This window comes from Odocoileus virginianus, chromosome 28 (assembly GCF_023699985.2).
Source record: "Odocoileus virginianus isolate 20LAN1187 ecotype Illinois chromosome 28, Ovbor_1.2, whole genome shotgun sequence".
Taxonomy (NCBI): domain Eukaryota; kingdom Metazoa; phylum Chordata; class Mammalia; order Artiodactyla; family Cervidae; genus Odocoileus; species Odocoileus virginianus.
The window spans coordinates 18,260,827-18,286,317 of NC_069701.1; the positions used below are offsets into that span (position 1 = coordinate 18,260,827).

Consider the following 25,491-nt stretch of genomic DNA (forward strand, 5'->3'; position numbering starts at 1 on the left):
TTTTTTTTGTTTGTTTGTTTTCTTTTCATTTATTTTTATTAGTTGGAGGCTACTTACTTTACAATATTGTAGTGGCTTTTTCCATACTTTGACATAAATCAGCCATGGATTTACATGTGTTCCCCATCCCGATCCCCCCTCCTGCCTTCCTCTCCATCCCATCCTTCTGGGTCTTCCCAGTGCACCAGGCCCAAGCACTTGTCTCATGCATCCAACCTGGGCTGGTGATCTGTTTCACACTTGATAGTATAGTTGTTTCAATGCTGTTCTCTCAGAACATCCCACCCTCGCCTTCTCCCACAGAGTCTAAAAGTCTGTTCTGTACATCTGTGTTTCTTTTTCTGTTTTGCATATTGGGTTACTGTTACCATCTTTTAAAATTCCATATATATGTGTTAGTATACTGTATTGGTCTTATCTTTCCAGCTTACTTCACTCTGTATAATGGGTTCCAGTTTCATCCATGAATCATTAGAACTGATTCAAATGAATTCTTTTTAATGGCTGAGTAATATTCCATGGTGCATATGTACCACAGCTTCCTTATCCATTCGTCTGCTGATGGGCATCTAGGTTGCTTCCATGTCCTGGCTATTATAAACAGTGCTGCGATGAACATTGGGGTGCATGTGTCTCTTTCAGATCTGGTTTCCTTGGTGTGTATGCCCAGGAGTGGGATTGCTGGGTCATACGGCAGTTCTATTTCCAGTTTTTAAGGAATTTCCACACTGTTCTCCATAGCGGCTGTATTAGTTTGCATTCCCACCAACAGTGTAAGAGGGTTCCCCTTTCTCCACACCCTCTCCAGCATTTGTTGCTTATAGACTTTTGGATAGCAGCCATCCTGACTGGCACATTATGACTATTATTCTTTCACCTGTATAAAGCTTAATTTTTAAAAATATGGTTCCTAAACAGAGCTAGAGTCTAGGGTTGGGCCTAGGAATCTCTTTTATTAAAACACTCTCCAGGTATTTCTGACATATGGACAAGTATGAGAGGAATTGCACAGTGATGATCCTGACCTGAAGCATGGAACCTTATAAATACTGTGCTAAAGAAACCAAGAGGTTTCTGCCTATATACAATATTGTTGAAATCTGTAACCAAATGGTAACAAAATCTAAACCAAACAGTTTTTTATGGTCAAACTACATATAAAATAGAAGCAGAAGCCTGAGAACCACTATGTCCATCAGTTCAGCCACAACAATTTTCAAAGTTAAGTTTGAATCATGAAGATACTGACAGCAACCTGAAAGTATGAGTTATACTCACTATCAATTTGATGAATAAAACAAAGGTATCACTAGAAGGACTTGATGACAATCAAAATTAGATATATGTGCAAAGCAGTATGTCCCCCCCAAAATAGTTTTTATACCCATTTCTTGTGCTTTGGGCTGGCGTCAACTTACTGGTTACCACTGTTATGGGCTGGACCAACTCTTGTGGTTTTGTTTATCACTGCAAAATGCCTTCAGCAATAACCGTCAGGAAAGTTTGAAAAAAAAATAAGGGTTTATGACTTATGAGTCCAAGAAATAACATGGTATAGTTGGAAGGCGTTTGTGAGGAGAGAGAGCAAGAGGGAGTCCATGGACCTGGGGCTCTGTTTTTATTGGGGTGGAGGGTGGGGGCCTAGGGTTTCAGAACGTTCACTCTTTATTGGTGACTTTAAAATATGGTACATATACACAATGGAATATTACTCAGTCATTAAGAAGAATACATTTGAATAAGTTCTAATGAGATGGATGAAACTGGAGCCTATTATACAGAGTGAAGTAAGATAGAAAGATAAACAGTAATACAGTATACTAACGCATATACATGCAATGGTAACGATAACCCTATATGCAAGACAGAAAAAGAGACACAGATGTATAGAACAGACTTTTGGACTCTGTGGGAGAAGGCAAAGGTGGGATGATCTGAGAGAATAGCATTGAAACATGTATATTATCAAGGGTGAAACAGATCACCAGCCCAGGTTGGATGCATTAGACAAGTGCTCAGGGCTGGTGCACTGGGAAAACCCAGAGGGATGGGATGGGGAGGGAGGTGGGAGCAAGGATCGGGATGGGGGACACATGTAAATCCTTGGCTGATTCATGTCAATGTATGGCAAAAACCACTACAATATTGTAAAGTAATTAGCCTCCAACTGATAAAAATACATGAAAAAAATTTTTAAAAATTAAAAAAAAATAAAACATGAGTGGCAATTTAAAGTGCAGAACAGAAAATCACTAAACAAAACGTCAAGAAGCCCCAAAGGTCAGTTAACAAACTTAAATTAACCAAAACCTCTGGGAAAAAAAAAAAAGGCTCACTGAGGAGCATAGGTGGGTGGCACAGCTGATTCTTCAAGTCAGCGGTTGGCGAAGTGTTTATTGGAGAAAGGCCTTTTTGAAGTGGTTGCCTCTTTGAAGTGGCCACCACTACAATCAAATCTTTTTTAATAAAAAGAAATTTATTGGAGTATGAGTCAGACACTTAAACTACAAAAAGAAATGCAAACCATCAGGACTTATAATACTCTACCTCAGTACTTAATGGGCACCAGAAAATTTTGATATGCACAGATTTGTCTTTAGTTTTGGTTATGAACTATTTAAAGCCACCTTGGTTGTCTGAATAACCTGGTGTTTCAGTGATGCCATGAAAGTGAAATTGTTAGTCGCTTAGCCATGTCCAACTCTCTGCAACCTCATGTACTGTAGCCCTCCAGGCTCCTCCGTCCGTGGAATTCTCCAGGCAAGAATACCTGAGTGGGTTACCGTTTCCTTCTCCAGGGGATCTTCCCAAGCCACGGATCAAACCCAGGTCTCCCACATTGCAGGCAGATCCTTTACCGTCTGATCCATCAGGGACCATGGGGACAGTGACCCCATATTATCTTATCAGTGATGCCACAATTTTCCCCAAATCCTCACATTTTGATACTATTTATTATATGTTCTCCATAATTAACACTTAACTTTAATTAACAGGGTAATGAAGATATACTGCAATGTCAAGACTAAAAAAAGGACAGAGACTTGGGAATGCAATGTTCAATTACTCAGGACCTACAATACATTCAGAATATTCAAAAGTCATAGCATTTTGAAACCACTGGTCTAGAATCCCAGCAGGTTTTAAGAATCCTGGAAAATCAGAAGTGAAATAGTTCTGAGAGAGAGAAAATAATACTTATTTACATTGAGTAAAGAACAGATGGCCATAATTCTTTATTCTTAATGAGAGTCAGAGCTTGAAGCTAATTCTTGCCTTTGGACTAATTATGTCTCACTTAGGGCAAGTTAAGCCATAAAAATTAACAAGAGTGGTGAAATGCATCCAGAGAGCATTAATGGATTTAATTACTCTGGCTACACCTGATAGATCATTCTTTCTTGCTGTTTGTTAGGTTTTTCATACAGGACACAAGTTTGTAAGATTTGCTACTCCATTATCTGCTTAGAGATAAAAACAGATGCTCACATGTTCATAAAAAGTATTTGCAAATGGAATTAGATCAAGATAGCTTTATTTTTAATTTTCATTAAAATACTTTTTCATTTGAATTTTCAAAATTTTGTCTTCTTTTATATTTTTGTGATTTAAAAGTACTATCACCTTCAAGTTTTATGACGTTTTACTATGGACTTACTAGGGATTTTCAGGTGGTGCTAGTGGTAAAGAACCTGCCTGCCAATGCAGGAGACACAAAAGATGAGAGTTTTATCCCTAGGGTTCTGATTGCTGGGTCAGGAAAATCCCCTGGAGGAGGGCATGGCAACCCGCTGCAGTATTCTTGCCTGGAGAATCCCATGGAAAGAGGAGCCTGGCAGGCTGTAGTGCATAGGGTTGCACAGAGTCAGACTTACTAATATAGGTATTTGCAACATCTTTTGCATAAAATACACAATCTTCTTTTATGGAAAAAGGCAGAGTAATTAGATATGTAATCAAGGGCAGCACATAAGAGTATTTGCTCCTAAGTCTAAAATAGCATGACAATATTTACAGAATCAAATCCAAATGTTTTCCCTCTTGGTGGAAATGAACAGTTTAAATTTCTCACTGTCCCCTTCTTATCCAACATTAAACTACATCAACTAGAATCTTTCTAGCAGAAAGAATATTCACTGAATTATTTGCAAGAATTAAACATATATACTTATTTAATCTTCAATAAGGAGAAAAAGCAAAAACATTTTGAGTCTTTACTAAAGTTTGGAAGTGAGGAGTCCCAGTAGTATGAAATCGATCTTTTTCTAGATTCTACCAGATGTACATTAAAAAAAAATACTTCTACTAATTAAATATATTTTATTCCCATATTTGTTAAGCTTTCTGGCATCTATTTTTGTACTTTGACTTAGGACTTATTAGTCATTCAACTCAAAGCACAAACACATTCCCTCCAAAAGACAAGCATTATTTATTTCCACAGGTGTTTGCCTTCATTGATCTTGATGATATATATTGTTAATATAATCTTGAATTTGCTCTTATAGAAATTTTACATGTACATTCATTAGTGGAAAAATAGCTATTAATTTACACATATAGCTACTAGTTGGTTTTGGAATCATAAGTGATGATGTTCATAAACTTAGATGAAAGTTTTCAAACTTTTTCTATTTTTGATAAAGTATTTGCCTATATTTGAAATTGGGTCTCAGGTGGCGCTGGTGGTAAATAACCTGCCTGCCAATGCAGGAGACATAAGAGACTTGACTTCGATCCCTGGGTCGAGACAACCCCCTGCAGTAGGAAATGGCAAGCCACTCCAGTATTCTTGCCTGGAGAATCACATGAACAGAGAAGCCTCGTGGGCTACAGTCCATGGGGTCACAAAGAACTGGACACAACTGAAGCAAATTAGTCAATATTTGAAATTAGCTGATCTTTAAAAATTGGTAGAAGTCACCTTCCAGCCCTGGAGTATATGGGAAAGGAGGTCTTTCAGCATAATAAAATTTTGAATGTATTCAGTTAATCAAGTATTACATTTCTTCTTGCAAAAATGTTAGCATTTTATACGTATTCATCTAGGAATTTACATGTACATTTTAAATGTACCAGTGACCTGCTGCTCATAATAACTTATTTTGTTAAATTCCTATTATGACTATTAGCTCTCTTTTAATTAAACATTTTAAAATTGGAGTATTTTTGTTCTTAATCTTTCTCAAAGTCTATTTATCAGTCCTTTCAAATAACAGTCATTTTTTCTTCTATTTTATTGTCTTCAACTTTTATAATACTCTCTTACACTGATGTTTTGCTTTTTCAATAACTTCTTAAATTTTTATTGCTAGTATTCTTTCTGGAAAAAATCCAAAGCTCTGCATCTACCTCAACTATTACACTGGCACATGGTGTCTTCATTATTATTATTTCTTTATATATTTTATTATTTCTTAGTAACTAAAGAGTTATTATAAAATGTTTTATATATTTTTCAAACATAAGGAATTGTTTAACCATTTATTTAAACATTTATTAAAATACATTGAAACTTTTGCCATCAGTAATTTTTTGCCTACATTATTCTTTCAACTGGAAAATTTATTTATTACAATTGTTTTCTTTCTATTGAGTAGATTAAATTTCTATTATCCACTATATGCCAGATAACAATTTTAGGGTAAAAAAAAATTTAGGGTAATCATGCATGTTATTTTCATTTGAATTATTCCCCAAATTCTTCAAATAAGGAAACTTGCAGGTTAAAGAGCCTAATTTTATAGACAATAAATGGACCACTGGCCTTCCCAGGTAGCTCAGTGGGTAAAGAAATTGCCTGCAATGCAGGAGACACAAGTTCAGTCCCTGGGTTGGGCAGATCCCCTGGAGGAGGGCAAGGCAACCTGCTCCAGTATTCTTGCCTGTAGAATCCCATGGACAGAGGAGCCTGGCAGGTAATCCATGGGATTACAAAGAGTCGGACATGACTGGAGCGACTGAGCATGCATGAACAGATGAACCACCAGGAAGTTAAACCTGAAAATTCTTATTTTGTGCTTCCCTGTGGCTCAGATGGTAAAGCATCTGCCTGCAATGCGGGAGACCTGGGTTTGATCCCTGGATCAGGAATTTCTCCTGGAGAAGGAAATGGCAACCCACTCCAGTACCCTTGCCTGGAAAATCCCATGGATGGAGGAGACTTTCTTTTCTTTCTTTCTATTCTTATTCTATAGCACATGTCAGGTTATGAATACATTTAGGGAGTTTCTGCCTCAGTACAGTATTATGGGGTGGGAGAGGAAAATCCTCCTGAAGATTCAATGCTGAATTTTAATAAAAGCACTAGAAGGATCTGAGACCTTCTTCTCCCCAACTATGCATCCCTTGTCCCCATTATTTTCTGATACTTGGCTATTCTAGCTTTTGCTGAGCTCCTTCAAAAATTATAGCTGTCTTCTTTGGGGATATTAGACATAGTTTGTGTAGCATATTAGAGTAAACACAGGTTCATGTCTTGGCTTCTCCAAATATTAACTGTGTAAATACAAGCAACAGTTATTCACTTTCAGTAAAAATAATAATAATGATAAGTGTGCCATTTTATTGTAAGAATCTGAGAAAATAGTATGGAAACAGTATGAGAAATAGTGTGGAAACTTCTATTCTGGTCTAAATGCCATTATTTATGACTGGGCTATTCACAAATTGAGATTAAATGTGATAAGTCAAAGCAGAAACGGGATTGCAATTAGGGTCACTCAGTACACGGGGTCAGATTTTGAGGGGAGGGATCAACATGGTGGTGCTAAAAATGTGTCTGCTCTTTCATGTAACACCTGTGTCCAAAGAAGGGCTTCCCAGGTGGCACTGGGGCTGAAGAACCTGCCTGCCAAAGCAGGAGACGTTAAGAGATGCAGGTTCGATGCCTGAGTTGGGAAGATCCCCTGGAGGAGGGCATGGCAACCCACTCCAGTATTCTTGCCTGGAGAATCCCATGGACGGAGGAGCCTGGCGGGCTACAGTCAGTCCATAGAGTTGCACAGAGTCAGACATGACTGAAATGACTTAGCACACACATAGGTCCAAAGAGCTAGGCACTAGGGTGCACTGTAGGTTTAGGTTAGCAGTGAGCGCTGCCATGGCGTAACAGAGAATAAAGGTGCTCACCTTTACTGGTGGGCTGGACAGATAGCAATGAATTTATTAAAAGGAAATAAATCTGCACCTAGGAAAATCAAGTCATTATTACAAAGACTGTCTCCAGGAAGCAGTTACTCCAGATGACAGACAGGGCTAAGTTTCAGAGGCAAAATTCTATACTCTAACTCAGATTATTCAGGGAAGCCTTGCAAAAGAAAGGCAGGCGTTTCTGCTAATTCTCAACGGGGCTGGGGTCCCAGGTAATCAACCTGGATGGAGATATTGTATTAGCACTGTTTCTAGCCTCTGTAAACTTGAAGTTTTAGCTTCTATCTTGCACACATATGCAGACACGCCTACTTATGGACAGTCCAATAATATGCTTGAGTCATCCTATCTTCACCTCCTGCCCACCTCACCACTGCTCCTTCCACACCCCCTAAAAATAATACTGGGGGCATGCTTTTCAAATGCAAACTAACCAATACAGAGCCTGTAGCCCCAGCCACACCTTCTATTGGGTTCTCACACTCCAGGACACTACATAAATGCCTTAATCATCCTTTGAACCAGGTACCAGACAAACAGCCCCTATGTCCCAGAGCCTGCTGAAATCAAAGTGGCCAATGGTAGGCCAGCTTACCTCGCTTAACCCTTTCCTTCTCACGGAAACCACAACAGAGGCTCTTGTCCACAGTTTCCCCACCTTCATGTGCCCCGGGACTGACCTGGGGCTTCCCTGCATGGTCCCTGGCCATGTGGCATGCCACCCTTCTTGGCAACTGTGGTAAATAACTATCTTTCCAAATGTAGTCATTTCCTGATCTGTTGCTCTTGTGCGTGCATGCTTAGTTGCTTTAGTCGTGTCCAACTCTTCACAACCCCATGGACTATAGCCCACCAGGCTCCTCTGTCCATGGGATTCTCCAGGCAAGAATACTGGAGTGGACTCACCATGCCCTCTTCCAGGGGATCTTCTTGACCCAGGGATCGAAACTGCCTCCTGTGGCTTCTATACTATAGGTGGATTCTTTACCGCTGAGCCACCCACTGGTGAAGCCCTTCTGTTGGTCTTACTATACCTTAGAATTTTAATTAATAGACTATACTTTAAAAAAGACTCAGGTCCTCAAATAAAATAAATGCTTCAATCCCCATAAATTGAACATAAAGGGGGAACAGATAGAAATCTAGTTTTCAGCACTACTATCCAAACCACTATCCCTCCTGCTAATGGGGAATATTAGTCATAAAAATTGAAATATGAAGGTCAAGTGAACATCATTTTGAGAGAGAAAATCTGAGGAGAAGACTGATTCTTAAACCTTGGGGTGTATCAGGATCACCTGTGGAGATGATTAAATAGGCAGATGGTGTAATCCCACCTTTGAGAGACATCTATTCAGTGGTTGTAGGGTATGGCTTAGGGCTCTGGGTAGCTTAACTTAATTCAAGGTCACATCCCAAAATTCAAGGGCTGCTGATATGGGGCCTGACACCAGCACTCTTGTCCTCAGTTTCTCTTTCATAAATAAGGGTTGGGAATTAGCAGACCCCTAAGAAGCAAATACATATTATTTTTGGAATGAATGCTGATGAAGTATGTTTTATAATCTTGGTGATGGTATTTTATTTATTGTATTTTCATTTTTATTTGTTACAGGTGTGTTTGTTCAATAGTGATTTTGGGGGAAAAAAAATAAATGAACAATTCTCCAGCCCCAAAGCAAAGGACACAAAAAAGAAACACTTACAGTAGCCTCTTGTTTTTCTGCTTTGTCAGCTGTCTCCTTAAGCTGATTTTCCAGGGCCTCCTGCAGAGCCTTCATTTGTTCTCTTGTTTAGGAGAAAACAGAGAGGAAAAGAGAGACATAATATAACTCTGTACACTATGAAATAAGATTTCACTGCACATAAACATTTCAGAAACATAACTAGAATGTATAGAGACAGTTAAATATACAGGATCACATCTCAAGATTCTGGTAAAGAGTACTGTTTCCCATGGAAGCTCTAAAAGCAAGCTGAATTTAAGAGAAATTGCCTTGCTATTGTGTCTTATAAGAATCCCACTGTGAGAGCTGAATAATGTGTCAAATCATATCAATAAAATAATTAAGAGTTGGAAAGCTAATTTTAGTGACAGCATGCTAGGGCATGAACATGCTGTTCAGGAAAAAAAAAAAAGTTACCAGTGACTTGCTGACAGGATAAAATCATCATTCCCTTGGATGCCCCAATTGACTAATTCTAAAGCATTATGTTTTAGACATCTTGTGTAAGGTCTGAGACTTTTTGTAAAAACAAAGAGAAAAAAAAAGATTTATTTCTAATGTGAAAGCCCATTTTTGGGGGATAATAAAAAACGCATGTCTGCACACATATACACATTGTGTCTCAAGCTCACTCAGACATACGGACCTTGTCTCACATTAAAAATTAAATATTTTCATAAATATGCATTTCCTTCAAAAGTTTAGGATTTTCTCAATTATGACAGACTTTATTATCTTTCTGGGCCTTCATTTTATCATCTAAGCTATCACTTCAGATAGCAGATAATAGCATATGAGTGAAGCATGCGTGTTAAGTGTTGTAATGTGTTAAGTATGGCTAGAGGACTAAACTCCTTCAAAGCAACAGCAACGACCAGATGAAAACGTAGCATACAAACTAAAATTCCCAGTCTAGTGCCAAAAGATAACTTCTGGAACAAAAATATTTTCTTGGTGTGTAATCACAATACGGAGACTATGGAATAGGAGAGTATACTCTGAGACTCATTTTTATCCATCATAAAATGGGCATAATGACAGAACTACCTCACAGCTTTGTAGTGAGGTTTAGAAGACAATAAGGCAGGCAAAATGCTTGGAAAATAATCACTTAATACACATGAGATCATTGTTATAACCACTGGTACCACTAGAGGTCCCTGTGTTCTTTCTTTGACTAGCACATCCTGCACAGCCGCAGGCTGCTCTTTCACACCGAAAACTTAATGAGGCCCCCAGTTTTCTTATCTAGAAACTCCTAGGTCACACTCTCAGTTTTAGGACTGTCCATGAAAGTCTATACGATTGTTGGAATCAATCTGGATGTTGTTTATCAAAGCAAAACATAATAGGAACAACTTATAAAATAATTACAGTCACTTTGGTTCTTAGATGATTTATGCGTGATTGGGTAAAACTTTAATATGCTTTTGCTTAAAGTGGATTTTAAATCTCAGTTTCCTTTACAGCCTGAAATAGGTTTCATTTACTAAAACTGTTTATTAGAATGAAGTGTCACATGCGTTGATTGTGCTAAGTCGCTTCAGTTGTGTCTGACTCTTTGCGACCCTATGGACTGTAGCCTGCCAGGCTCCTCTGCCCGTGGGATTCTCCAGGCAAGAATACTGAAGTGGATTGCCATTTTCTTCTCCAGGGAATCTTCCTGACCCAAGAATTGAACCCTCATCTCTTAAGTTTCCTGCAGTAGCAGGTGGGTTCTTTATTTATTTTTTTTTCCATTTATTTTTATTAGTTGGAGGCTAATTACTTTACAATATTGTAGTGGTTTTTGTCATACATTGACATGAATCAGCCATGGATTTACGTGTGTTCCGCATCCCGATCCCCCCTCCCACCTCCCTCTCCAACCAATCCCTCTTCCCAGTGCACCAGGCCTGAGCACTTGTCTCATGCATCTGGGCTAGTGATCTGTTTCACCCTAGATAATATACATGTTTCGATGCTGTTCTCTCAAAACATCCCACCCTTGCCTTCTCCCACAGAGTCCAAAAGTCTGTTCTGTACATCTGTGTCTCTTGTGGTAATGATAACCTTATATGCAAAACAGAAAAAGAGCAGGTGGATTCTTTACCGTTAGGCGCAACCTGGCAAACCCCAAAAGCGCCACATATGAACACTTAAAATATGGATTTCCATTACTGCATCTGATATTTTTCACACTGAACACCTGTGACATAATATAATACGAATGTCTACCGATACTGTAGACTTATAGTACACCAGGCACTCAATAAATTTCACATCAAATTGTAGTATCTTATTGCAAATGGAAAACTGATGCATAAAGAGGTAGTGTAACTGTGTTCTGGACCATATGTGCTCAAATTCTAGAGAGTCATTATAATATCTCTATTGAAGGAGAGAGACAGAGAGAAAAAGAAGGATGGAAGGATGTACGTTCTATTCCTAACACTCAAAGATTTAACAAGTATTGAATAAAAATACAACAGAACTGTCATGAGATATGTGCTTACTCGCTCAGTAAGTGACCCCATGGACTGTAGCCAGCCAGACTCCTCTGTCCATGGGGATTCTCCAGGTAAGAATCCTGGAGTGGGTTGTCACATCCCCTTCCAGGTAATCTTCAAAACCCAGGGATCAAACCCAGGTCTCTGCCTTTGTAGGAGGATTCTTTACCATCTGAGCTACCAAGGAAGCCCAAGAATATTGGAGTGGGTAGCCTATCCCTTCTCTAGGGGATCTTTCTGACCCAGAAATCGAACCACGATTTCCTGCATTGCAGGAATATTCTTTACCAGCTGAGTTATCAGGGAAGCCCTAGGACTACTATATTTCCAACTAAAAACTTTTATATTAAAGTCTTATAATAATTATTCATTACTTCTGGATTTTAAAATTATCATTTTTATTTTTAATGTGATACTTATGTTTTAAATTATAAAATATAAATTTTATAAAATTCAATATATGTACATATCTATTCAAAAATACCCACATACTGACATCTATAGGCAATAGGGAGTAAGAAAAAAAAAGTAAACTGCAAAAGCTGTTAACAAAAACTGGAGAAACAGAATTCTGCACATTTTCACAGCAAGGAAAGCTATCCACCAGAATGGCAAAGCAGTCCTTTTGAAACTTTTGAATATCTCCATCTCCTCTTAGGTTTTTCAAGCTTATTTCTGCACATTCTCACTGCTCTCAGGCTTTAGGTGGCCCCCAACTCCCCAGACTTGGTGAGTTTTACTCCAATGAGAAATTCTTGCTGACTTACTCAAGGACCATCCCAGTCCACCAAGTGTGATTGCACAGGATAGAGCTCCTCTTGGTCCCCATTTGGCACTGCGCTGAAGCTTGAATTCTAAAGAACTGTGACAGGCTTTTCCAATGCTGAGTATATTTAGCAGAGAATTTCATGGTTACAAGGAATTTTAAAAGGCAGCTCTTTCACACATCTTCCATTTCCAATTATAAACATAAAAATGCCTCACCCTACAGGAAGGTATTTTTTTCGAATGGTTACCAGCCTGTATTGCGGTAACATCACAGAAAGAAATCTTGCTGCTATCCCAGGCATTCTTTTCCTTTTCAGAGAACTCAATATAGTAAAATCCTTTAGTCCAAAACTGCTTTCTCAGAATCTCTATCCAGCAGAGATATCTAAACATTGCAGAGCGTAAAATACATCATTCCTTTTTATTTTCAAGACATGCATGCCCGCTAAGTGGCTTCAGTTGTGCCTGACTCTGTGCGACCCTATGGACGGTAGCCCACCAGGCTCCTCTGTCCATGGGATTCTCTAGGCAAGAGTACTGGAGTGGGTTGCCATTTCCTTCTCCCCCAGAGTCTCTATTTTGTGGTTGCATACTCTCATTCTTCACATGGTATGGCTTAAAAGTCTCTCCATCAACTTGAGGATTCTTTTATGAATACTGCCTAGGCTGTCTAAATATTTATGTAAGTGTAAAAATCAAGAGTCAATGCAGCTTTCTCTCTCTCATGTAAAATTCTGTGTGCGTGTGTGCACACCCACACACACTCCTTTTTCTGCACCTCTTGGTGGAAAGACATACTGCTCTTTCTACCTGGTTATTTATGGCTACCTCATATCCTGTGAGTTTACTTACTTCAAATCTAGTACAGCCAAACAGAGAGATTTCATTGGTTGCTTCTTGGCACACAATTCCAAGAGGGAAATTCTAATTGATTCAGTTTTGTTTTGGTGGCCACCTTGAGCTAATTAACTGTATCCAGTGATATCAGAGTCAGATCAAAGGTAGTCTGGAGACCACTTCTCTAGAGAAGGGCCAGGTGGTAATCCCAGAGGACAAAGAATTACTGGGAACCAGGTATATACGTAGATGGCATCTGCAATACATTATAATCTTCCCAGCTCTGATAATATGTCTAAATTTGTAATCAGTTAATACTTTTCATAGTCTGAGAAGGTTTTTCTCTTTTACTATTTTTCAATCTTATTTTGGAAATGAGATACATAGCCTCTTCCACATTCAGATAATCATAATTTTTATATATCTCTAAACAGAAAAAAACATATATCAAATGCATTATACTTTTGAGAAATCACCTATTGGTAGGTGATTTATTTGAATTTTCCATTCTGACTTTGCACATTGTGTAAGTTATGCATTTTAAACAAATTTTATAATTTTAGATGAAACTTTGAAAGCATAATTCCAAATATTTGCTCCATTAAACCCATTCACTGAAAGACTTGGTCCATCATCTGCCATTCGTATACCATGCCAAATATACAGATGATGACCTGAAATTCTTAACAAGTCTAGTCACATTTTTCCATGTTTACACGGATATTTGGAGTGTCATGTAGAGACAGCCTTAGATAACTTAAGAAAATAGCAGCAAACTAAAGGAATACGCTTCTCCTTTTCCATATCATGCAGAAGCCTGTCTCCTCATCTATGTCTCTCATGCAATAGGAAACCCTGATGCTGTTGCTCTCAGGCCCTGGTGCTCACAGATGAGATCTCTGGGTCCTCTTCTCTAGGCCACCTTTCCTCCACCTGGTCTGTGTCTCTTTCTTTCTGCCTTGAACGGTGTTGTCAGAATAATTCCCCTAAAATACGATTTAAATGATAGCATCCTTTTTCAGAGCTACCTAAAATAAGCCTTCTGTTGAAGTCCACTTTCAGCCAACTTTCAAGAATGGCCCCCATTTACGCATGACAGCCTCATTTTCTAATCTTTTCTGACTCACTCTGTCCTCTTTGGTCAACGCAATCCCCTCACTGGTGTTGCCCATGGATTATGCAGAAGTCATTTCTATTTTTATGTTTTTGTTTATCTTTTCCAAACGTGGGAGAGTCTGCAAAAACTAATAACCTTCAATGACACTTGGTCTGCTTTGATTAGCTATTCCTATTGAAAATATGGTTTATAATTCTCCACTAACTCAGTGAACCACAAATACTTATGTGTTTTAAAAGGTGGATTATTTAAAACCAGTAAAATAGTTAAAAATTATGTACTTTTGAAAATATGCTTAGACCTATATTTTACACGAGATCTTTTTAATGTTGGACTCTGGAGAGAGTTTCATGTTCAAGAAATAAAGATTTCATTTAAATAATGGAAAGAGTCAAGATGAGATGCTCGATTTGATATTTTTAACATGTCACTGCCTCAATGACATGAGGTTTCTGGGTCACAAGGCAAAGGCAGTGGAGAAGATACAAGACGGTAAGAAGAGGATACATAGTGCAGTGTCTGTCAACCTCTTAAACAGCCTTCTGCTTTGGATAGGTAAGCTGACTTGAAAGGGTATGACTATAGACAAGATACAGCAGAGCAAATCTAATTTAACACAACCCTCAGCAATTTGCTTAAGCATTTTGAGCAACAATTTCCCATTTATTGATTGGGGACAATAATGACTACTCTATAATTGTGGTATTGAAACAAAAAATATATGTATATATATAAAACCATCAGAGCCGCTAATAAATGCATAACAAATAACAAAGGCTAGCTCTTTTGTACCTTACAATACCTTGGCTTTTTTGTGTATTTGTTAGACAAGCAGTTTCAAGTAATAGTTTTTTTTTTTTTTTTTTTAATACCAGGTATAAATCTAGCTCATATTTCACTCCCTTCAAAAATAAACAAAGTAACAGTAATAAAAATGTTCAAATTCTACTATGCTATTAATAAAAGTACCCCATTCCTTATCAACCCAATTATCACCAGGATCAAGTTGTGATACTAATAAAAATGGCCCACTATGTCAAAGCTGTTGGATCTGTATATTGATGGGCAGACTTATGGCTCCATCTTCTAAGATAATAGAGGAATGTACTCCAGATCCTTAATAGCTGAATTGAGATCTGCAGGCAGGCATGGTCACTATTAGCATCATCCATCACCAGGGAACATACTAGAAATGCAGAATCTCAAGTGCCACCATAATATATATATATATATATAGTGTGTGTGTGTGTACGGATCTGCATTTGAGAAAGATTCTCATATATTAAAGTGTAAATAAGGTTATAAAGAAATGAATGCATTTAAAATAAACTTATTCATGTAAAGTTACTGAATGAATTTTGGCAATGGAAAAAATGAACTGAGAAAATAAAAGGAGAACACAGCCTTACCTTTGTTTCTGACCTATTTCCAGAAGCTTCTGAACATCAGTTTTAGCAGATATCTCATCGTTTTTCAAATTCTGATAAGAAAATAGGGAAAAGGAAGTCTTATTCAGGTGATAGATTGAAGCTGACTTTACTGTTATGTTTATGGCACAAGGTGTGCCCTGAAATAAGAATGTGCAAATGAGGCTATGATGGTCCCCTTGGCTCTCAGGACGCACAGTTTGACACCAACCAGTGAAAATGCTACACGATGAATGAAAGGGAATGAACTGAGTTTCAGTCTTCAGAGGTTCAATGAAAGAGGAAGTACTCTCCAAATATCTAGGTGTTTTTTAAAATGAATATGTCTGTATTTTTGCTTAGGCACTCAGTTGTGTGCAACTCTGCACCACCATGGACTGTAGCCCATCAGACTCTTTGTTCATGGGATTCTCTAGGCAAGAACACTGGATCGGGTTGCCATTCCCTTCTGCAGGGGATCTTCCTGACCCAGGGATTGAATCCCAGTCTCCTGCATTGCAGGTGGATTCTTTACCATCTGAGCCAGCAGGGTAGCTTCATAATGGAATAAATGGAATATAAAATATATTATCTGTTCTTCATTCGAAGTTTTACCATGCTCTCTGCAGGCATGTTAAGCTTATTTTGGCATAGTTTCTACAAACAAAAGGAGACATAAAAACCTGACAAAAACCACTACAATATTGTAAAGTAATTAGCCTCCAACTAATAAAAATAAATGAGAGAAAAAAAAAACCTCTCTACATAAGCTAAATAATAATACGTTCAAAATCAAAGCAGTCAAATGGTATGTACCAAATAGGTACATAGGTATGTACCAAATAGGTCGTGTCTATCTATTATTTATAAGTAATGCATTAGTGTATGTATATATATATATATATATATATATATATATATATATATAAAAAACTAGGACCAGTTCAAATTGTAATGGTACTGTATAGGTAGTGTATTAAGGAAAAAAAATACCACCTCACTCATTGGTGTTTATTTACTCTGGCAAATTTAGCATTGACAGACTGTGAATCAAAACAGAGAACTCCACTGAGCTTTTCTCATTAGGTAAGCTGCCTTGTTAAGCCTTCCCTAAGAACCTTCTTATTTATACCCAATAAACTATTTAACATGGTAACAGATCCTTCTTAATATTAAAAGTTGAAATAGAGACAATAATATTGTTTGTAGGAAGAGCAGCTATGACAAGTAAAACATTAACAATAACAAGAATGGCAAATACTTTGTTTACTTAATGTTTATTTAACATCAAATGCATGGTGTCTGCCTTCACCAATTTTTTATCCTAATGGTAGGAACAATTTTCATACAGTAAGTTAAGCATTCTGATAGGTATGTTGTAGAGTGAACTTCACAAAAGAAGAATCTTTCCTAAAATGATTGAGGTCATTATTAGGAAATAGCCAATAAAAGATGCTGTGTTTTTTTGCAAAGAGTGCATGTATGCCTGCTGAGTTGCTTCTGTAATGTCCAACTCTTTGTGACCCCATAGACTGCAGTCTGCCAGGCTCCTCTGTCCATGGAATTCTCCACAGAATAATGCTAGAGTGAGTTGCCATTTCCTTCTCCAGGAGATCTTTTCAATTCAGGGGTTGAACTGGAAATCGATCCCACATCTCTTACATCTCCTGCACTGGCAGGTGGTTTCTTTACCACTAGCACCACTAGCCCTTGGAAAAAATAGCTTGATAAAGAAAACAGGATATGTTTCACACTTGATAATATACATGTTCCAATGCTATTCTCTCAGATCATCCCACCCTCGCCTTCTCCCACAGAGTCCAAAAGTCTGTTCTATAAATCTGTGTCTCTTTTTCTGTCCTGCATATAGGGTTATCGTTACCATCTTTTAAAATTCCATATATATGCGTTAGTATACTGTATTGGTGTTTATCTTTCTGGCTTACTTCACTCTGTATAATGGGATGGGGGGGGGATGGGAGGGGGGAATCAGGATGGGGAACACATGTAAATCTATGGTTGATTCATGCCAATGTATGGCAAAAAACACTAAAATACTGTAAAGTAATTAGTCTCCAACGAATAAAAATAAATGAAAAAAAAAAAAAAGAAAGAAAACAGGATAAAGAGTGCTGTGGGGAAATCATCAATCATCAAATTTACATTTCAAATTTACATATGCCCCATGGCCATATGACTTGGGGCAGGTCACAAAATCTGCCTTTCAACTTTCTTTTGTGATAAATCGTGGGATTAGTTCCAGAAAAACATCTACTTCTGCTTTATTGACTATGCCAAAGCCTTTGATTGTGGATCACAACAAACTGTGGAAAATTCTTCAAGAGATGGGAATACCAGACCACCTGACCTGCCTCCTGAGAAATCTGTATGCAAGTCAAGAAGCATCAGTTAGAACTGGACATGGAACAACAGACTGGTTCCAAATCGGGAAAGAAGTACATCAAGGCTTCTGTCACCCTGCTTATTTAACTTAGTGTCACCCTGCTTACTGTCACCCTGCTTATTTAACTTACATGCAGAGTACATCATGAGAAATGCTGGGCTGGATGAAGCTCAAGTTGGAATCAAGACTGCTGGGAAAATATCAATAACCTCAGATACGCAGATGGCACCACCCTTATGGCAGAAAATGAAGAACTAGAGAGCCTCTTGATGAACATGAAAGAGGAGAGTGAAAAAGTTGGCTTAAAACTCAACATTCAGAAAACTTAAGATCATGGCACCTGGTCCAATCACTTCATGGCAAATAGATGGGGAAACAGTGGAAACAGTGTCAGACTTTATTTTGGGGGGGCTCCAAAATCACTGCAGATGGTGACTGCAGCCATGAAATTAAAAGAGGCTTGCTCCTTGGAAGAAAAGTTATGATCAATCTAGACAGCATATTAAAAAGCAGAGATATTACTTTGCCAACAAAGGTCCGTCTAGTCAAGGCTATGGTTTTTCTAGTAGTCATTTGTGGATGTGAGAGTTGGACTATTAAGAAAGCTGAGAGCCAAAGAACTGATGCTTTTGAACTATTGTGTTGGAGAAGACTCTTGAGAGTCCCTTGGATTGCAAGGAGATCAAACCAGTCAATCTCAGTCCTGAATATTCATTGGAAAGACTGATGTTGAAGCTAAAACTCCAATACTTTGGCCACCTGATGTGAAGAACCAACTCATTGGAAAAGACTCTGATGCTGGGAAACATTGAAGGTGGGAGGAGAAGGGGACGACAGAGGATGAGATGGTTGGATGGCATCCCCGACCCAATGGACATTAGTTTGAGTAAACTCTGGGTGTTGGTGATGGACAGGGAGGCCTTGCATGCTGCAGTTCATGGGGTCACAAAAAGAAGGATACCACTGACAGACTGAACTGAACTGAACTAACATTTAGATAAACTGTGGGATTTCAAATTTAGGGTTTCCCGGGTAACTCAAATGGTAAAGAATCTGCCTGCAATTAAGGGAGACCCGGGTTTGATCCCTGAGTCAGGAAGGTCCCCTAGAGAAGGCAATGGCATTCACTCAAGCATTCTTGCCTGGAGAATTCCATTGACAGAGGAGCCTGGCGGGCTACAGTCTATGGAGTTGCAGAGAGTTGGACACGGCTGAAGAACTATCACACACAGAATTTAGAAAAGCCACAGAGGACAGTGAAGGACAGGGGAGCCTGGCAAGCTGCAGTCCATGCGATTGCAAAGAGTCAGACATGACTTAATGACTTAACAACAACAGTAGACAGTTATCGGAAAACTCAAAGGGGTAACAGATGTGTGACATAACTTTGCAAAAATATGCTTATTCATTTGGCTATCTGCTATACTCTGGCATTGTAAAGGAAACCAAAATTTAAAAGTCACCATCTTTTCTTCAAGAAATTGAAAAAGCACAACACATGAAATAAAGAAATCTAAAAGTGAAAAGAGTAGGTAGACAGATGGGACTCTGCAAAGTGTATGCAATTAAAGAGCAGGACAGCACTTAATAAATTATTATTTCCCCAGCAATGGCAGAGAAGGGAGAGGTACATCTTGGTAAATAAGTTTGATGACTTTAAGGATACTAAAGATTGATATACCTACTGATTAATCAATATGATGTTTACTGACTGATCAGTATTACTATGCCATTCAGGTGTTATGGTTACAGAGATGAACAAGACTTACAAAGATCATATCTTTATGAAGCCCTATTGAAAAGAAAAATATGCACAATGAGTGATATTTACTCATTTGTTAGATGTATGCCTTTGGGAAATTTCTTTGATTTTTTGTGAATTTTTCTTTAATTTTGTGAAGATATTGTTAAGGAGATTTAATAAGAAAAAATTTAAAAATTCACCTTGTACAATGACTGGCACAAAATAAAAAAACATTAAAAATTTCAATTACATTTATGGATTGACTTGTTATTCTTTTAAAAAGGTAACTCCACACAAAATTACACATTTCTTTCAAATAATTTCCTAGACTGTAATTAAATGTCTTAACAGACTACAGGTCCAGAGAGACTGAGAGCCCTGGAAATATTGTAAGGATTGACCACTTCTGGCATTTCTTTCACTACATGTTTAGAAAATTCTCAGTGCCAGATGTTCTATTCCTCTAAGAAGGTGCAAGTGTCAAATATTCTTTGTTGTCTCGTAAAACTTTTGAATTTCCACTTAATGAAAAGGTACAGTTCTGGCATCAGCTTCCTATGGCAATCAATACACAATACAATACAAGTACATCCCTAATGCTCCGTGTATACTCCCACCATAGTGTCATTCCTGCACTCTTACCATCATGCTACCTGTCTCTGTGTCCTATTGGAGTCTAAGTGATTTTCCTATTTTCATGTTCTCAAGACATAATACAGCTTCTGGAACACAAGCTTGGGTGTTGGCTTCAAAATAGCAGATCTATCTCCTAACTGTCCTCGTGCTCTTAGCTTCCAAGCCCTTTTCTAATTCTGTTTTCTTACCTATAAAATGAGACTAATAATAATCATAGCATAATTATCATGTGAAAATTAATTTTAAAACATGAAGAAAGAATACCTAACACAAGAGACCACATTCAATAAACTGCGACTGCAGTAGTTACTGACACCATCCTCACTGTCACAGGACTAGAAAGCTAAGAACAATGGTGATTACGCAAGGTTCAGAAACATGCTTCTGGGCAATAACTAACAGACTAGCTTTGAGTCAGACTGCTTGTATTTAAATTCTGGCTTCCTTTGTGACGTTCAAGCATGATTCCTCATGTATAACAAGACAAATCACATTTATGATGCCTATTCTCATTGGTATATTATGAGAATTAAATTCTATAAAACATGTAAAGCTTTTGGGGTATACAGTATAGTCAATAACTACAATGTTAAAGGAAAATATTAAATATATTCTCAGATAGTTCAGAAACTTTTCAAGTATAAGTATTGTGTTTGGTTTTTGCTTGAGATTTCACTGAATGTTAATACATTTTCACAGATGACACTTTCCTTTGTGAGGATTTACCTGCTGTAGTAATGAGGTTTATCAAAAAATTTTCAGAACTATCTTTTGTGGAATTTAAAGTTCTACTCTAGAGATCATTTATATATTCATTTAACTCTTGGCCATAATTGCTTTTCATCATTTTGTAATATAAAAAACACAGGGGTCAAGTTGATCTTAGAAGCTGTGAGAAATTGATGGCTTTGCCAAACACAAATTTCTCATTCCCTGACTTTGCAAATCCCAGATTCTTAGACTGCATTTCAAATGACATTTCTTTTCAAAGCTCATATAATAATAAATAGTAACTCCCATGTTCAAGATCAGGAATATATTCAAAACTGGTAAAAAAAAAATTGTGGAAGTCTTCATGTATCAATCCACTGCGACAAACTAGGTGATTCCCTACACTTGGCTGCTGAGAAAATTAGTTTTCATCTCACCTGAAGGTTGGTTTTAATTCCATCAAGTTCTCTTGATGTCTTTGTCAGCTGACGGAGGATGGTGCTTCGCTCCTTAAAGACTTGTTTCAGCTGCTTTTCTAGCTCTTCATAGTCCTGTCTAACACAGAAAGAAAAGGCATGAAGGCCTCCCAAATTCTTCACTTGGCTCTAGCCACTTTGGCCATGATCACAAACCCTTGCATTTTAAGCAAAGTCTAGATGAATGGAAACCTTAATTATTAGGATGTTTTGTTTTTATTAGTTCATCTAAAAAGGGAAAATTTAAAAAAAACAGTTTAAAAACAAGATTTTATTTTGCATTGTTGACTATCCAGGCTACAGTTTCCAGAATAACATTGCACATCTTTTGCATCTATAACATTGTTTATCAGGTACCACTTGTAAATACAGATATTTTCCATGACATCACCACACTTTTTTCTCAGGTCTTTCAAGCTTTACAGCAAGACATTTGATTATAACCAAAGTATCTCAGTGATTTAGATAGATTCTGACACTGGGGGGGGGGGGGGGGGGGACTTGGGTAGAACCAGGACAGAATGAAGGGGGTTTTCTTCACCCTTGGTTTGTAGGAAATGGAAATCCACTGAAAAGGCACCCCTTTCCAAATCTCAAAGCAAAAATGCCTCTAAAAATCAGTAAGTTACTATAGTAATTACAGTGAAGTTTGAACAGGCTTGTTAACTATTATTATGAAACAAGCCTTATCAATCACACATACATACATGTGTAATTTTTTTCCTATTTTTCTCATATGGACTTTGCAAGATAACAAGGTAGGTACTTAGTTCTAATTTTGCCAATATAAAAGACTGAGCTCAGAAAAATTCACTATGTTAAGATCCTAAGCAAGGAATGAATGAACAAGTAGGGTGTGTATTTGTGTAGGTATCTGTATATGTCATAGCAAGTGTGTACGTGCATGGAAAAAATGTAGACAAGGAAACAGTTGTCAGTGCAGCCTAGGAACTACACCTGATAGGGAAAGGTTAAAAAATGATTAACTGGCACACAGAGGTGGTTAGAGATTAGAGTCATGAATCCAGGGAAGACTTCCTGGTAAAAGTAATACAAGATATACGCACTTTGACCTAGATGTCCATCAACAGATGAATGGATAAAGAAGTTGTGATACATCTATACAATGGAGTATTACTCAGCCACAAAAAGGAAAGCATTTGAGTCTGTTCTAATGAGGTGGATGAACCTAGAGCCTATTATACAGAGTGAAGCAAAGTCAGAAAGATAAATATAAATATTGTATAGTAACACACATATATGAAATCTAGAAAGATGACACTGATGAATCTATCTGCGTGGTAGCAATGGAGAAAAAGACACAGAGAACAGACCCATGGGCACAGCAGGAGGGGAGGAGGGAGAGGCTGAGATGTATGGAGAAAGTAACACACTCACAATACCGTATGTAAAATTGATAGCCAATGGGAATTTTCTGTAAGACTTGGGAACTCAAACAGGGGCTCTGTAACAATCTAGAGGGGTGGGACGGGGAGAGAGATGGGAGGGAGGGGACATGGGTGCACCCATGGCTGATTCTAGCTGCTGTTTGATAGAAGCAACAACATTCTTTAAGGCAATTATCCTTCAATTAAAAAATAATTTAAAATGAGCTTTGAAAGATAAGTTGAATTTAGCTCTATGAAAAGGAAATGCATGTATAAATACTAATAAAAATGAAAATATGTGTATAAGTGTCAGAAGGTTTGGAGGAAGAAATAGTGGGTAAGAAATCTGCTTCTGAAATGAGGATGTGGAGGGTATGAGCAAAAGAATGCAAGTCTCTTAACATGGTTAGGAGGATGAGCATTGTTTTGAAAACAAGGAGAAGCAACTGGAGAGTTTTAGGCAGGGACTGACATGTCAGCTTTATGTTTTGGAAAGACTTCTCTGGCTACAAACTGGGAAATGCACTGGAGGAAGGAAAAATTTGGAGAAAAGTAGGCAGTAATGGAAGTTACCATTGCAATAATCCAGGGGAAAGACTGTTCGCCTAATTTAGATTCAAAGCACTAGAGACAGAGAAGCTTGGATTGATTTCAGCAAAACATACAAAATTGAATCTATGATATATAATTAAAATTTTTGTATTCTGTGTGTATGTTACAAAGAAAGAGTGGGAAGGAGCTAGTCATTAATGTTGCCAAGCCTCTGGTTTAGGCAACAGTTAAATGCAGCCCTTCACTGAAAGAGTCCACTGTGTAAACAATTTTTTAGTGAAAACTGGGTTGACACGTTCTGTATTCAACTTGTAGGAAAATGGCTCAAATTCTTTCTTTAGTTTCTTTGTCTGTAAGAGGCAGTGCTACATGACCTCATGAGATTGTTCTGTGTTACATGGAGCAACTTATATAATGGAGGTAATTCATTTTTAAAAATATAAAATTTTTATGACTGAGGAATTTGATGAATTTACCATCTTTCTGCAGAATTATAAAGGAAATGGGTCTACCAGTGAGCTTAGTCATGACTAACAAATGAATGCCATCTACAATAATTTTCTATTACAATTCTTTGCCTTTTCTCAATTTTTTTTTTTCACTTTCTTCTTATTCAAAGGAAATTGGAATGCTCCACTGTAAGAACCTCAATATTTCTCCCTGGCTTTGAGATTTTCACTGATGAATCAGCCAGTAACAAGACAGCGATTAATGCCCCAGGTTTCCTTTCAATCTCATTAGCAAAGTCAAATAATGAATAGCTAGGCACACAGTCATCTACTTCTAATTATACAACTTTACTTCATGACCTGATTTATCTTCCTGAATATTTGTGACAACAGACACATCTCCAAAATTATTTTAAGTGGCCATAATCAATCACAGTGTTACATTCCAAATATTGACAATGTATTAAATGCAAGATGGTCTTCTGTATGTTCACTTTTCTAATCTTCAGAACTTTATGAGAAAAGCACTAATATTAATAAGTTCTAGTACTAATTCCATTTTACAGTTGAAGAAACTGAGTCACAGGAATAATAACTTCCAGTACCATATTAAGGAAGTGTATCAGTCTCCAGTATCCAATGTCTTTGCCATTGCACTGTAGGAACACACTGATTGCCTACAATTTTGTTAGAAGTTCACTGTGCCCGTCACAGATCTCATTGTGTGCTATTTATGCCATCACTGTTGCATATATAAGTTTTCAGTATTTGGATTTATTTGCCATTAAAAAAAATTATCAATAGCATTCCTTTATTATCACTTTTAATCATCTTTTTGTTGAAGTATTATTGCTTTATAATGTTTTGTAATCAGCTATGTGTACACATTTATCTTCTCCCTCTTGGACCTCCCTCCCACCCGCTCCCCCATCCCAGACCTCTAGGTCATCACAGAGCATGAAGCTCAATTCCTTGAGCTATACAGCAGCTTTCCACTAGCTAGCTATTTTACACATATGTGCTAAGTTGCTTCAGTCATGTTCGACTCTATGTGACCCTATGTAGGCTGCCAGGTTCCTTGGTATGGAGATTCTCTAGGCAAGAATACTGGATTGGGTCACCATACCCTTCTCCAGGGGATCCTCCCAACCCAGGGATCGAACCCGAGTCTCTTGCATCTCCTGCACTGCAGGCAGCTTCATTACTGCTGAACCACTGGGGAAGCCCATCTATTTGACACGGATAATGTATATATGGAAATCCTAACCTCCCAATTCATACCACCCTCATCTTCCCCCCCTGGGTCTGAGTCTCTACTGAATGTGTGCTTGCGTTCTCAGCCGCTTCAGTCGTGTCTGACTCTTTGCGACCCTATGGACTGCAGCGCAGCTCCAGGCTCCTCTGTCCATGGGATTCCATTCCTGCTTGCCAAATAGTTCCATTTGTACCATTTTCTTGGATTCCACATATATACATTAATATACGACATTCGCTTTTCTCTTTCTGAATTACTTCACTCCGTTTGATGGAATCTAGTTCAGTCCATATCACTCAAACGACCCAATTTCAATCCTTTTTATGGCTGAGTAATATTCCACTGTATATATGTACCACATTTTCTTTATCCATTCATCT

The 25,491-nt window shown here is 37.8% G+C and overlaps 1 protein-coding gene across 3 annotated transcripts in view; it reads right to left on the bottom strand.

The window, feature by feature from the left end:
* LUZP2 (leucine zipper protein 2) overlaps nucleotides 1-25,491 on the bottom strand; it is a 478,324-nt gene that overhangs the window by 240,723 nt on the left and 212,110 nt on the right. For 2 of the 3 annotated variants that reach the window (XM_070457274.1, XM_070457273.1), the window contains exons 2-4: nucleotides 21,429-21,546; nucleotides 15,500-15,570; nucleotides 8,859-8,940 (exon numbers count right to left, since the gene is read on the bottom strand). In XM_070457274.1, the coding sequence (XP_070313375.1) occupies nucleotides 8,859-8,940; nucleotides 15,500-15,570; nucleotides 21,429-21,546 (271 nt within the window). The remainder of the gene's footprint in view (nucleotides 1-8,858; nucleotides 8,941-15,499; nucleotides 15,571-21,428; nucleotides 21,547-25,491) is intronic. The other variant, XM_070457275.1, reaches the window with a different exon arrangement.